Genomic DNA, 13,402 nt, shown 5'->3' on the forward strand with positions numbered 1-13,402 from the left:
GTGCTCTGAATGTTTTGGGGCGCTGCACCTCGTGCTCTGAATGTTTTGGGGTGCTGCACCTCGTGCTCTGAATGTTTTGGGGCGCTGCACCTCGTGCTCTGAATGTTTTGGGGCGCTGCACCTCGTGCTCTGAATGTTTTGGGGTGCTGCCCTTGGCACTCCTACTTGAACATATCTTAACTTTAGCCGTGCCCTTGGAACAGGCGCTGTCTGGCATAGCTCTGGAACCAGATGATAAAACTCTCCTCATGCTGTTCTGTTCTCAGAAGGATGTCATGTCCCCACGTTAGAATGGACTGACTTGCACTTGTCCATTTTTAGTTTCGGTAACATTATCGGAGCGGGGGGATACTGATAACGTCGTCGTCCCCCCCATCACCTTTTCAACAACAGTATGTAATTTAGTCCACATTACGGCCATGGATTCCCATTCGATGAGAATTTGTCTCTTGGAAACATAAATCTAAGACGTAATGTCAGACATGATTTTGTGCAGAAGTCCTTGACTATCTGTAGTGTAGGTAGCGCCTACACTACATCGCCATCGCCGTTTGCTGCGGCATCTTGCGGTGTTTAAAAAAAATCTAGGCTGCAGTAATAACAGTAGACGATAGGTGGCAGCAGATTACTTGCATCCTTTTAGGACAATACACACTGTGACCACAACACGGTTCCAACGGCATTGACCAAAACAGCATTTTATTTCTACATTATCTCATTGTGTCAACAATCAAATTCAACCCGGACCCCACGTCGAGAACCACTGTGCTAGATAACACTCGCAAGTTGTTGTCAATCGTGTTGCATAGCAACAAGAATGATGTAATTGCTCCTTGCATCCTTTGAGCTGTCTCGCTGTCTTTGTTAGTATCGTGACGAACAGCTGTGCTTTGATCACAGGCTTACAGATGTTTGCAGAGGCCGGTGCAGACGACACGACGTGTGCAGACCAGCATTGTGGAAGTGACGCGCTGCATACAAGAATGTGCTCAGAGATATGTGCCTGCTCTCGTGCGGAGACATGCAGAGTCCATGTACAAAGCTGTCCACGCCAAAACCAAAGAACAAGACGGCGGAGAGAGAAAGGTGCGTGCAGACAGTCTCTCTCTCAGTCCTCTCATTTACTTCAACCCTGCTCTCAGCTACCAATTAACGCTGGTACACAGAGAGCGACAGAGAAGAAGAGAGAAGAGGAGACAAGGCAAAGATAAGGGAACACCCTGCTCTTACAGGGTTGACTAAACTACCACTGAGAGAGAGAGAGAGGGAGAGAGAGAGAGTCAAAGAGACACCAATCTGGGCACTAGGGCTGTGAATCTTCACTGGCCTCACGATTCGATTACGATTCAGAGGGCTACGATTCGATTTGAGTACGATTATCGATGCATCTCGATGCATCTTAAATCGATGCATCACTTTTTTCCGCAATACATGATTTATTTTTTCTCACTTTCTTTTTTCTCACTGTGTGGCTACTTTTAAAATAAAAGTGCATTTGGAATTGCATTGTATTATGATCCATAATTAAAATAAACAACTGCATGTACTTCCATTATATTTTATTTGATTATAAAAAAGTTTTTTTTTTTTTTTTTTTTTATAATCGATTTTTGACATTTGTGAATCGATGCAGAATTGTGCACGTGCGCATCGCGATGCATCTTATAATCGATTATTTTTGACACCCCTACTGGGCACCCAGAGTCTGACACCAGGCGGGGTTTGCGTGGTGTAGACTACAGCAAACATCCAGGCCACGACTTCGGCTTCTGTCGTTGTTTACAGTCCAACGACGTCTCATATTATGCAGTTTTCTGTTCATAGAGATGATCTGTTCATAGAGATGATCTGTTCATAGAGATGATCTGTTCATAGAGATGATCCAAAGAGCATGGAAGGAAAGAGACGAAACTCCGGCCATTTTTGGAAACAGAATGCGCCTCGCAGTGGTCAGCTGCGGTAGCGCGGGCCCCTATAATCAGCCTCTCTAAACAGTAACTCAACGGGAGAACACTCTAAATTTCGTGGATTCACATCTTTTCTGGGCGTACTGTAAATCTTGATTGAAGTGGTGTAGTGCAGGGATGTAAAACAACAACCATATTGTGGAAACTAAGCAAAATTTTTCTTTTTTTTCTTTTAGTTTTTTCAAGATAAATAGTAAATGCAAAGGACCCGAGGTTAAAACCACGGCAACACACTTCTGACGGAGTGGACGACAGCCGCATTAGCTATTTATCTTGAAAAAACTAAACAAAGAAAACGAAACATTTTGCTTAGTTTCCACAATATGGTTGTTGTTTTACATCCCTGCACTACACCACTTCAGTCAAGATTTGCAGTACGCCCAGAAAAGATGTGAATCCACGAAATTTAGAGTGTTCTCCCGTTGAGTTACTGTTTAGAGAGGCTGATTATAGGGGCCCGCGCTACCGCAGCTGACCACTGCGAGCCTGTGCGAGGTTCTTTTGGCGCTGTCACGCTTCCAAAAATAAAAAATGGCGGAGGCTGCTGGGCGCTGATGTTGCAATGGGGCAATATGGAGCTTTCAGTTCTTTCCATAAAAGTTCTTTGGATGATCTGTTCATAGAGATTAGCCAAAATGTCATCTGGACCAAAAACACCTACAAAAAGTATTGATCGATCAGCTCCAACGCCCATTCTCATGTCAATTGGACTGTACACAACGACCGGCTCTGCTCCGGGTGAGGGAAGGAGGGGGAGAGAGAGAGAGAGATGCACAAAAATTGCATTATAAAATGTTTGAAAATACATTTGACCGATTAAAGACTTCCGGTATAAACCACGCCCACTGCCGGCCTTCTATCCAAACACACACACAGAGACAGATCATGTCCTTGGTTGAACAGATATAGATGAATAGATGCATGTTCAATTGTTTCTTTGTTTATTTAAAAGGTTCCCCATTATCTGCTGCTGAGACGACCCCTAGTCTTCCTGGGGTCCAGACACATTACACATGACATCATAAGCAGTAGTACAATGCAAAACACAGTCAAATGCAGTAGTAGAATAACCTAGTAAAAAGATAAGAAATAGTAAAATGCAATGAGCACAAAGAGATAATTACGGAACACAGAGTAAAAGCAGTACAAAGACAAGATAGACAAAAGCTTGGCCAGCTAGTCCTGTAGCTGGCCTATAGCCCAGAAATCAAACGATCAGTATAGCGCGCTAAACTTTAAAAACACACAGACAGTAAAGTGAGAGTGATGCTACAAACATCAATGTGTGTTTGATGGTGTATGTGAGTGCCAATGGGATCTTAGCTTCCCTTTAAAAGCAAACCTCCCAATTGTGAAGTTTGAATTTTCTTTGCCGGTGGCAGTATGGAGACAGAGTCTGGGAATCGGAAGGTTCCCGGTTCGAGGCTGGCTCCTCCCCACAGCGTGTCAAAGCGTCCTTGAGCAAGACGCTGAACCGCTCAAGCTGGTATAAGTGCCTTGCACGGCTGCCACTGGCGTAGGTGTGTGGTTGTGAGTGTGAATGAGTGAATGTTAGGTATTCACAGTAAAGCGCTTTGAGTAGTCGATATGGAAAAGCACTCTATAAATACAGTCCATTTACCATTTAGCATCCCTCCAGTGACACCAGCGTTCGTTAGCATTCTGCACAGCTCCGGCGCGCCCGGCTCCAGGCATGCAGCTCTGAGCTCACCCCCACCTATTGATGCCGGCTCTGTGCAGCAAACACCTCTGGGACTCAGGTAAGACTTGTACTCAATACCTGCTTTGCACCAGACATAATCCTCCTACATCTATATATATATATATATATATATATATATATATATATATATATATATATACCTAGTTAATGAAAATGTGCACATCACTGGAATCAGACAGAGATCTCACAGATATGTTGAACTAAAGGTCAGTTTGAATGATTGGATGTATTTGCAGAAGGTCAATAATGAGGGTAGAGCAATTTAGCAGCGTTGTCTATTAACTGGGCTGTTCAATGAGTCATTAAAATCTACTGACCATTACTTTACTTAGAATTCCCCCAGTCAGGGCAAACCCTAATTACCAGCATTTAATGAGACACAGACAGACATTTAAATGAATAGATGAAGATTGAGGTAAAAAACCCAGTAGCTATGCCGATTACCATATCATTATTTTTCAAACTCATTCCAGGTAGCTCTATGTATTCTGATTGGCAATACGAGTCCATTATTACATTTGGTATTGAATCAATTATATCTATTTTTACAGGTGTCATTCATTCATGCCAGCGAAAGCCAGGAGAGACAAAAAATAAACTATACCCGAGGAGTTTAACTGACTTCTAAATAATCTCTTATTAGATATAGCCTATTTCTCTTTCCAGGATGTCAAGGTCAGGGTTATTTTTCACAATATATCATCATTTTTCTGAGACAAAACAGTCAAATAAGACTGGCAATAAGCTTGTGCAATGTGTGGCAGTAGACGTTCCTAATTGCAAAATCATATTACGGTTCCTATCAAATGCCATAGTGAATGTGCAACACTAGCCAGCGGGTGGCGCTGTGCAGTGAGTAAGCCTCACTCCCCGACACCTTAAGACAGACCTGGGCATTATGCGGCCAGAACCGGGCCTCATGATGGTTCTGCTTGGCCCGCGAGGTCAAAGACAAACCACACCGTTTGACTTATGAAGCTAAAAACAGTGAGTGAGATGACCTACCGTAAATTGGCTGTTTGGACGTGATTTTCAATATAATAAATGTTGAAGAATAAGTGCACATAGTATGTTTTCTATCATTTAATCGAGTGATAAAATTAGAGGTTACAGCATGACAATATTTTATGGCCCCCAGCAACAATCTGGATGTCTCATGTTGGGCCCCCCAGGAAAAATAGTTGCTGACCCCTGTCTTAACCCATTGATACCTGATGCAGCATTTGTGTGTGTATCCCTTTAAGACCGCGAACCGCGTGACGCGGTTCGCGGTCTTAAAGGGATACACACACAAATGAGGGATATACACGCAAATGCTGCATCAGGTATCAATGGGTTAAGAGATGCTCTCTTTACCTCCTTACTAGAGTGTCCGCCTCCCATGCCAGAGATTTCCAATTCAATCCCCGCCTGCAGGGGGCACTACACAATGTGGATCACATACATATGGGTCATTTTTGACCCATGTTATGCATTAGAAGGAGAGTGCACAGCATAATGCATCAGAGGGTTAACATGTTGTGTGTGACAGTTGCACATCTGATTAGTACTGATGACAGCACTGATGATGAACCAGAACCATAGTCAATAAAGACAAGGCCAACGACAATATTTCCCCTGCTTTGTCCTCATTGGATGATTGATATTTCTCACTAAATGAAGGCACAGCCTCCACAGGGCCGTGATTCCATTTCTGTTTCAATGGGACTTCATCAACTTTGAAACAATGATGGCTAACGACTCGATCTGGCCGGAGCGCTTCATTTAACTTCCCTAATGAGAAGTGTACAGGCACATTCCCAACATGTGTCTCCCTCTTCAGTCTGCATCCAGTACTTCCCCCAAATTACCCTCTGATGTCCCCTCAGATCATGGGGCGAGGTAAATAAGGTGATTTCAGAACATTTCAGAACATTTCCAGTTCTGCAGTCAATATAATTAGCCAATATAATTATCTATGAAAGAAAGAAGGGGGACAATTCCGGTTTCATGTGTTTTGACCATGGTACTGTAATAAAGGATGGTTCAGGCTGACTGATATTGCTCCAAAATCCCACCAATACCTTGAGGAACGCCATAGAAAAATTCATGCTGTGATTTGATATCAAAAAAATACATTTGGAGATTCCACTACATGAGTAACATCTGTAGCATGATGACATGGTTGGGACCAATGGATGCCGTACAGTAGGTCTTCTAGTTTCATATATAACTGTCTTCATTACATTTTCGGGGACAGCACCAGCCGGGGACAGTCCCCAAAAATGGGGACTGTCCCCGGAAATCGGGGACGTCTGGTCACCATAGCGAGGAATTGAGTGCACAAATCTTTGAGGACATTTAACCCCATGACTAGAGGCTATGTTGACACCCTGGCTGTGAGATGTATGGGCTCTTCTGAGAACAGCAGCAGCCCGGGGCAGTTAGTCTAGTTTATTGTTGTGGGTATGCTACCGCTACGCTACAATACCTTTTGACTGCAGCATGGAAGAGGCAGCCCTTCTCTGCCCAGTAACAACTTCAAGCGTCACCTAATGTGGCAGAGAATTGTTAATTTCACCCATTAAAGTAACATTTATCATCCAAAATTAATGAAATCATAATAACCACACATTATGGTATGGAGACATTAGCTAAACACCACAAAACCAGAACCATACATACACACACACACACACACATCAGTTTATCGGCTCATTTCCCCCGGTATCACGGACGTTGTGTTGCCCAGTCGGCTTGCATCAGCTGAGAATGGCCAGCTGGCCCCCGGGCCTCGAAAATCACATTTTGAAATAAGCATTATTTTTGATCAACTGACTTGTTGTTGATACCGGGAATCTACATTGTTACGTTTGTCTACGGCTGTGCTGTTGGGGGACGGAGTTGTCATCCTTGTCAATCACCAGGTAGCCACACCCCAAAAACATGGTCTTCTTTACTGTCTATTTTATTAATAATAATAATAATAATAATTGATTGGATTTTTACAGCCCCGGCTACAGCCCACTACAGTAGAGGGGGCGTTGGAATTCCAGGAGGGGGCGACAATGTAACGCACTATTCCCAGCTTGAAAAACATGAGCAGACCAGTTGCCTTATCTAGGCATCAATTCAGCCGTTTTACTGGCGATTACAGACACGTTAATAGAGACATGTAATTGTGCCTTCTATGCCAATATAACACTCTTCCAAAGAGCCTCTCCTCTTTGAGATCATTACAGACAAGTAGACAAACACTGCCACCAAGTGCCAGCTTTACAATAATAGGCCGTATAGCCGTTATACAGACAAGTTATTAGACAAACTATAAACACACTAACACAGCCACCAAGTATGTGCCTGCTTTACAAAACGCTTGTTAGTTACACATAGTAACTCCAGCTTCAGTAGGCCTATGTGCCATATAGCCATAGCCAACAGACACACTATTAGGTACAGCCACCAAGTATGTGTTGTGCCTGCTTTAACGCTCCTTTTCAACAATTAGACAGTATAGACAAGCTACAGACACAGCCACAAAGTGCCTGCTTACCAATATTTAAATTAAATAGATTCATAACAACAATAACAGCGTGTGTACCAGCCAGTATAGCACAAACATCAAACAACAATGCAAATAGAATAACCAGCCTCTTACCTTTAGTAGTCTAGTAGAGCTGCAGTCTTCTATTGGCTCGTCATTGCCTCGGTCCTGTGGTGTTGCTGGGTGCTCCTTGTGGCTGGCCACCGTGGCCGGGCGGCCAGGTGAGGGGTGCTTCCTGCAGGTGAGGGGTGCATCCTGGCCAGGTGAGGGGTGCGTCCTGGCGGGGTTTGAGTGCGATCTCGTGGGCGTGGGCGCGTCCTCCGAGTCCGTGCTGCTGGGGCGAGGTGCAGGGTCCTTCCTGGCAGGGTTTCAGTGCAACGGCGTGGGTGTGGGTGAGTCGTGCTGATGATGAGGCGAGGTGCAGGGTCCTTCCTGGTAGGCTTTAAGTGCAATGGTGTCGGCTCCTCCGTCCCCGTGCTGCTGGTACTGGGGCCGGGTGTAGCAGACTCCTCTCTGCCCAGACTGCCCGGGCAGCCTGGCTGCTTCTGCTGCGGAGACAATGGTGCCGGGGCGGGCGCCGGTGTGAAGCTGCTGCCTCCAGGCTGCTCGTGTTACGGCCCTGTAAAGGGGAAATAGTGAAATGATAAACAAGACACAGTGTTGTTGGTCTGGAGTCTCTGGTGTAATGTCTCATTAGGCAGGTAAGTATCAGGTACACACATAACATACATAACATGTTCACACAAAGCAAAATAAACCTTGTCTGAATCCCACTGAAAACAATATACAACAAAACAGGTTGCACTGTTCCTTTAAAGGCCCATTCCGTCAATTGTCAGTTACTGACGCCGCACCGGTGGACGTTAGAGTAACTGCAGGCAGCGTGTGAACGAGCTGACGCGCGGGCACCATACTCGCACGCGCACAAGCAGCTGCCTGGCAACAGCAGAGGTTTTGGTTGCTTTGTAACGTTAACTCATAAAAGTCACTTGAAAACGGCAACCTGGACAATTTATCGGTCAGATCAGCCTCGAGATGCCCAGGAAGGATTCTGGATGAATTAGGGGACGTTATTTTGTGCATGTTTGGCCGTGTTTTGGCTTACATTGGCTGCGGGGAAATGGATAGGATATTCACGTTACCGTGAGCCAGGAACTACCCTGCTTCCCCTGTATGTACGGTACCGTGTAATGCCTGGAGTTGACCAAACTGAACAATCAAACAATGTTTCATAAGCATAACAGTAACGTTAGGCATATTTACGACTGTTACATTCATTATCCACACAAGACAGTAACGTTATTAGTGGGGCTGGTGGTAATTTCTATAAATATAGCTAAATCTATTAGTTAGCCGCGTATAGCATCAAGCTAACGTTATGGTTATAATAGGCACTCACCACCGCAGCTAACTGCAGTCAAACAATAATGTTCCATGACCATAAGCATAACGGTAGTAACGATAGGGTTGCATTACTTCACACAAGACGGTAGTGTTAGCAGAGTTTCTGACCAGGTGGTCAGATACTTGTACTACGGAGTGACAATGAAAATCTTGAATCTTGAAAATCCATTAGCAAGCAGCTAACGTTATCTGGTCAAAACCACATTACAGTAGCTACAAGCAGCAAGTTCCCTTCATGAACCCAAAACACAGTCCTGACTCTAGTTTCCCCCCGATGTCGGTCACATTGCTGCTGTCTGGCCAGACGGGCTTCATTAGATATTTATTTATTTATTTAGTGTGGACTTTTTCTGGAGTCTGTTGTTGTTTCCTTTTGCTAGCAGCTAGCGACGAACGTAACGTTAGCCATTTCCTGTTAGCCGTCTTCTTCCTTGGTATTTACGCCGGAGGGGCCATGAGGGCAAGAGGCAGGCTCGGGAAACGCACAGACGTCACATCCTCTAGCTGTGGCGGGAAATGTTCACCCCTTCGAAGATGCGGTATTTCCATGTATCTTCTGAACAGCTGGTCGGAGAGAAACGCCCCTTGTCGCCATTTTTAAGTTACGCCAAGGCGCATTCACTCATTGCCAATAAAAAACACTTTGTGCACATTTATTTCTCGCCAGAACCGACGGAATGGGCCTTTAACAGCTAAACAAAAATATATTATTTTACCAAATTACATCTTTTATGAAAAATAACATGTATTGTCTCCTTAAGCATCATCATTTATAAAATCCCAAATAGCTTATGTACTGTCTCTAAGAAATAATTAGGAATTGACATAATGTACAATTCTGTATTCAATAACTTGTATTACCCTTTTCCATTTAAATGAAACAAACAATAAAATACGTACTGCACCTTTAACCAAAATAATATAATGGACGTGCATTCTCCAATACTGTTGTTCCTTCAAAATAACTAAAATACACTTGAGCCTTACTTTAGCTTTGCCATATGTTGCACACTTGAATGATGCAGCCTGAGGCCAGATCCAGGTGCATATATTTTAATCAAGATTTGTCTGAAAAGACATGGAATATTGTTTTAACTTCATGAACAGTGCTACTGTGCATTCACCTCACGCAGCTTTCTTCTTCTACCAAAAGTCTTACAGCTAATACATTTGTATCATCATCAGACATTTTACTTAGAGATGCTGCGATCAAGATTTTTCAATTCCGATCCGATTTCGATATTTTAGCTCAAAACCGATCCGATTCCGATCAAATTTCGATACCCGATTCGATACCGATTTCGATCCGATACCGATACAGCACATATTTAAGTCTCTCTATGCTGTCTGATAGCTAGCAGGCAACAAACATTTTTAGGGTTAGGTATGTGTGTGCTTTGGTAATATAGTATGTAAACAATTTAGTTCATCTAATTCATTTGATGTAAAACTAAAACATAACAATCAAATTAGGGCTGGGCGATATGGCCTCTAAAGAATATTGCAATGTTTTTCGGCTATATCGCGATACACGATATATATCTCGATATTTTTGAAATCTCTCATAAATGCTCAATTTAACCCTTCAGGGTTCATACACATTTTGACCAATGGATTTCCATGACTTTATCATAAGTTCTTAACCTGTATTTTATGCACACCTGGGGTAAAAAAGAAGAAAGAAAGGGCAAATGTTGTGAGCAAAGATGGATTTAATATTCCATAGCTCTGACCTAAGCAAATCTGACATCACTATTGTGATATAATATTTTTTTTAGTAAAGTGTATCACTCAATAGTCATTACAAAAAATAATGGCTTTTATAGAACCGAAAGCCTAGCTGCTTAGTCTGCAGATAAAACATAAAAAAATACATTTAGACTCTTATTGGCATGACGGCAACATATAAGCGGTCTGAATTTTGCATGGGGCCAGTTCTATAGTGAGGCATGGAAAGCCTCACTATACGCCATCTGTGTCGTTTCACTTTTGACTGAAAAATGATGCCTGTAGTCTAGATTAAAGAAAATACATGTATGTGATGTTGACAATTATGTAGGCTATGTGCGCATTCGTTTTCCTTATAGATCATGAGTGCTCCGCAGCTAGCTACGTTAGCTTGCATGTAACGTTAACGTTAGTTGATTTTGGAGACACAAACCCTGGACGTTACATTTTGAGTAGGCTAATGCATGAGGTTCTCTATGGTTTACGCCAGCTCTGGGAGTATGAAATGCTTTAAATGCGGGGGTTTTGGTCACAACAAGCTTGTGGAGCGCTTCCCTGCAACTAGATAGCCTAACCAGCTAGCTAACGTTAGCCCCGTTAGCCATCATCACAACAACTAACGTTAACGCCAAAACAAATCCGCTGCCTCATCCCCACGTTTGGTTTAGCGTAACGCCAGCTCAGACTTTCCCCTAATCTCAGAAACCTTGCGGGACATGTCTTGCAAATTGCAATAGTGGTTGTTTCTGTCAGCCACACTGGGGGCAGCCATGTTTTGCCAGTCTATGGTGCGGACGCGTGATTTCGAATCGCACATAGGTTAAGGACGGGTGTGTCTGACGTTTTGGCCCTGGCCTCTGTGTGCTGCTGCTGCTGCTGCTGCATGCTGGATAGAAATCCTGGAGCGGTGTCATGGAATGGAGTGCTTATATCGGAGCCTTGGATCGGTCATTTTCGCTGGAATCCGATCCGATCCGATCCATGTTTTTTGGCTGATATCGCGCCGATATCCGATCACATGATCGGATCGCAGCATCTCTAATTTTACTGTAGGCTATTCTAATTAAAGAAAACAAGAAATAACATTACTAAACAAACGAAGCACCACCTTTTATATTAATTAATTATCTCTAACATTAGCGAAACCATAACAGATCAAAATAACCAAAGCTATGACTGTAATGTTAAATTACCTGTGTGCTAGCAAACAGTAGCTAAACATGCTAGGCTAGTTTTCCGAGTGCATACTAAGCTAACAAACAATTAACTAACATTACACAACATTCAACATACTGACGAATTCACATAAAGTTACAAACAGCATTTGACAACGTGGCCCATTACCATAGCTCACCTGAAAAGACATGGAATATTGTTTTAACTTCATGAACAGTGCTACTGTGCGTTCACCTCACGCAGCTTTCTTCTTCTATGAAAGTCTTACAGCGCGAGCAAAGAACTTTTATGGAAAGAACTGAAAGCTCCATATTGCCCCATTGCAACATCAGCGCCCAGCAGCCTCCGCCATTTTTTATTTTTGGAAGCGTGACAGCGCCAAAAGAACCTCGCACAGGCTCGCAGTGGTCAGCTGCGGTAGCGCGGGCCCCTATAATCAGCCTCTCTAAACAGTAACTCAACGGGAGAACACTCTAAATTTCGTGGATTCACATCTTTTCTGGGCGTACTGCAAATCTTGACTGAAGTGGTGTAGTGCAGGGATGTAAAACAACAACCATATTGTGGAAACTAAGCAAAATGTTTCGTTTTCTTTGTTTAGTTTTTTCAAGATAAATAGCTAATGCGGCTGTCGTCCACTCCGTCAGAAGTGTGTTGCCGTGGTTTTAACCTCGGGTCCTTTGCATTTACTATTTATCTTGAAAAAACTAAAAGAAAAAAACGAAAAATTTTGCTTAGTTTCCACAATATGGTTGTTGTTTTACATCCCTGCACTACACCACTTCAATCAAGATTTGCAGTACGCCCAGAAAAGATGTGAATCCACAAAATTTAGAGTGTTCTCCCGTTGAGTTACTGTTTAGAGAGGCTGATTATAGGGGCCCGCGCTACCGCAGCTGACCACTGCGAGGCGCATTCTGTTTCCAAAAATGGCCGGAGTTTCGTCTCTTTCCTTCCATGCTCTTTGGCGCGAGCGCCTGTGAAATACTTCCCTGCATAGCGACTGCCGCCTACTGGTTAAACCTGGTAATATTCCCCCAAAAGCACTGAGATCACAGGCAGTCTATTCAGTCTACTAATACTGTTTGAATAACCAAAGAAATATGAAAAGAACACCAAAAAATGGACCATGGGGGTCTCCCTTAATTCTGAACAATCTTAAGACTGTACCATAATAACCATGGCCCAACACATACATAGGCTACTATCAACCACAGTCAAACCCTGCTTCTCTACTGCACGGCGATTATCACCACGTAACTCTGTCTATAGCCCCTTCTAAACATGCAATGAAATCTGGATTATAACCAGCTGCTAGCCGGTCGGCCTGCATGTTTAGAAACTATTAGCCGCCTTATGCTAAGCTAAGCTAGCGAGCACACTGCTGTTGGCAAAGCCTTTGATGTTTAAAAACAGTTGCTAAAATCACTTTAGAGACGGACATTTTACCAGCAACATGTTCCGTGATACAGAAAGCATGAAACACTGTGCAGACACCATTCAAAGTTGTTACAGACAGTATTCTCACCTGTAAACGGGAAATACTGAAATGATAAACAGGACAAGGTGTTGTGGGTCTCGAGCCTCTGGTGTCATGACCGCTCTCCCCGCCGACAGGCAGAACTAAGACCAAAGCAAGCGAACCAAATCTTTAGATGAGAAATATCAACTGATAACCGAACTTGGGTGAATAAAGAAACATTGTCAAATGCCATTCAACATGCATTGTCTTAAACATGAAATAAACCAACCCAAAGTGCATTAGTGAGACATAGGCTACAGCGAGCTACTGTTCTCTTTTAGCTGGAATGCCAGAGAGCAATGAAAACACATCTGAATACCAAAGCAATGGATTACCGATAAACTGATGATTGCACTTCA

The 13,402-nt window shown here is 43.3% G+C and overlaps 1 protein-coding gene across 1 annotated transcript in view; it reads right to left on the bottom strand.

Annotated features, from left to right (window-relative positions):
* Positions 1-1,149: 1,149 nt before the first annotated feature.
* The window catches only part of LOC310798455 (cytochrome P450 3A30-like), a gene marked incomplete at both ends in the record, with an annotated part of 27,897 nt that continues 15,644 nt past the window's right edge, over positions 1,150-13,402 (bottom strand). The window contains 4 exons of the mRNA XM_083661000.1: positions 1,150-1,155; positions 5,047-5,112; positions 7,328-7,571; positions 7,701-7,832. Coding sequence (XP_083517126.1) covers positions 1,150-1,155; positions 5,047-5,112; positions 7,328-7,571; positions 7,701-7,832 — 448 coding nt within the window. The remainder of the gene's footprint in view (positions 1,156-5,046; positions 5,113-7,327; positions 7,572-7,700; positions 7,833-13,402) is intronic.

Source organism: Poromitra crassiceps, assembly GCF_964638095.1.
Source record: "Poromitra crassiceps genome assembly, chromosome: 25".
NCBI lineage: Eukaryota > Metazoa > Chordata > Actinopteri > Beryciformes > Melamphaidae > Poromitra > Poromitra crassiceps.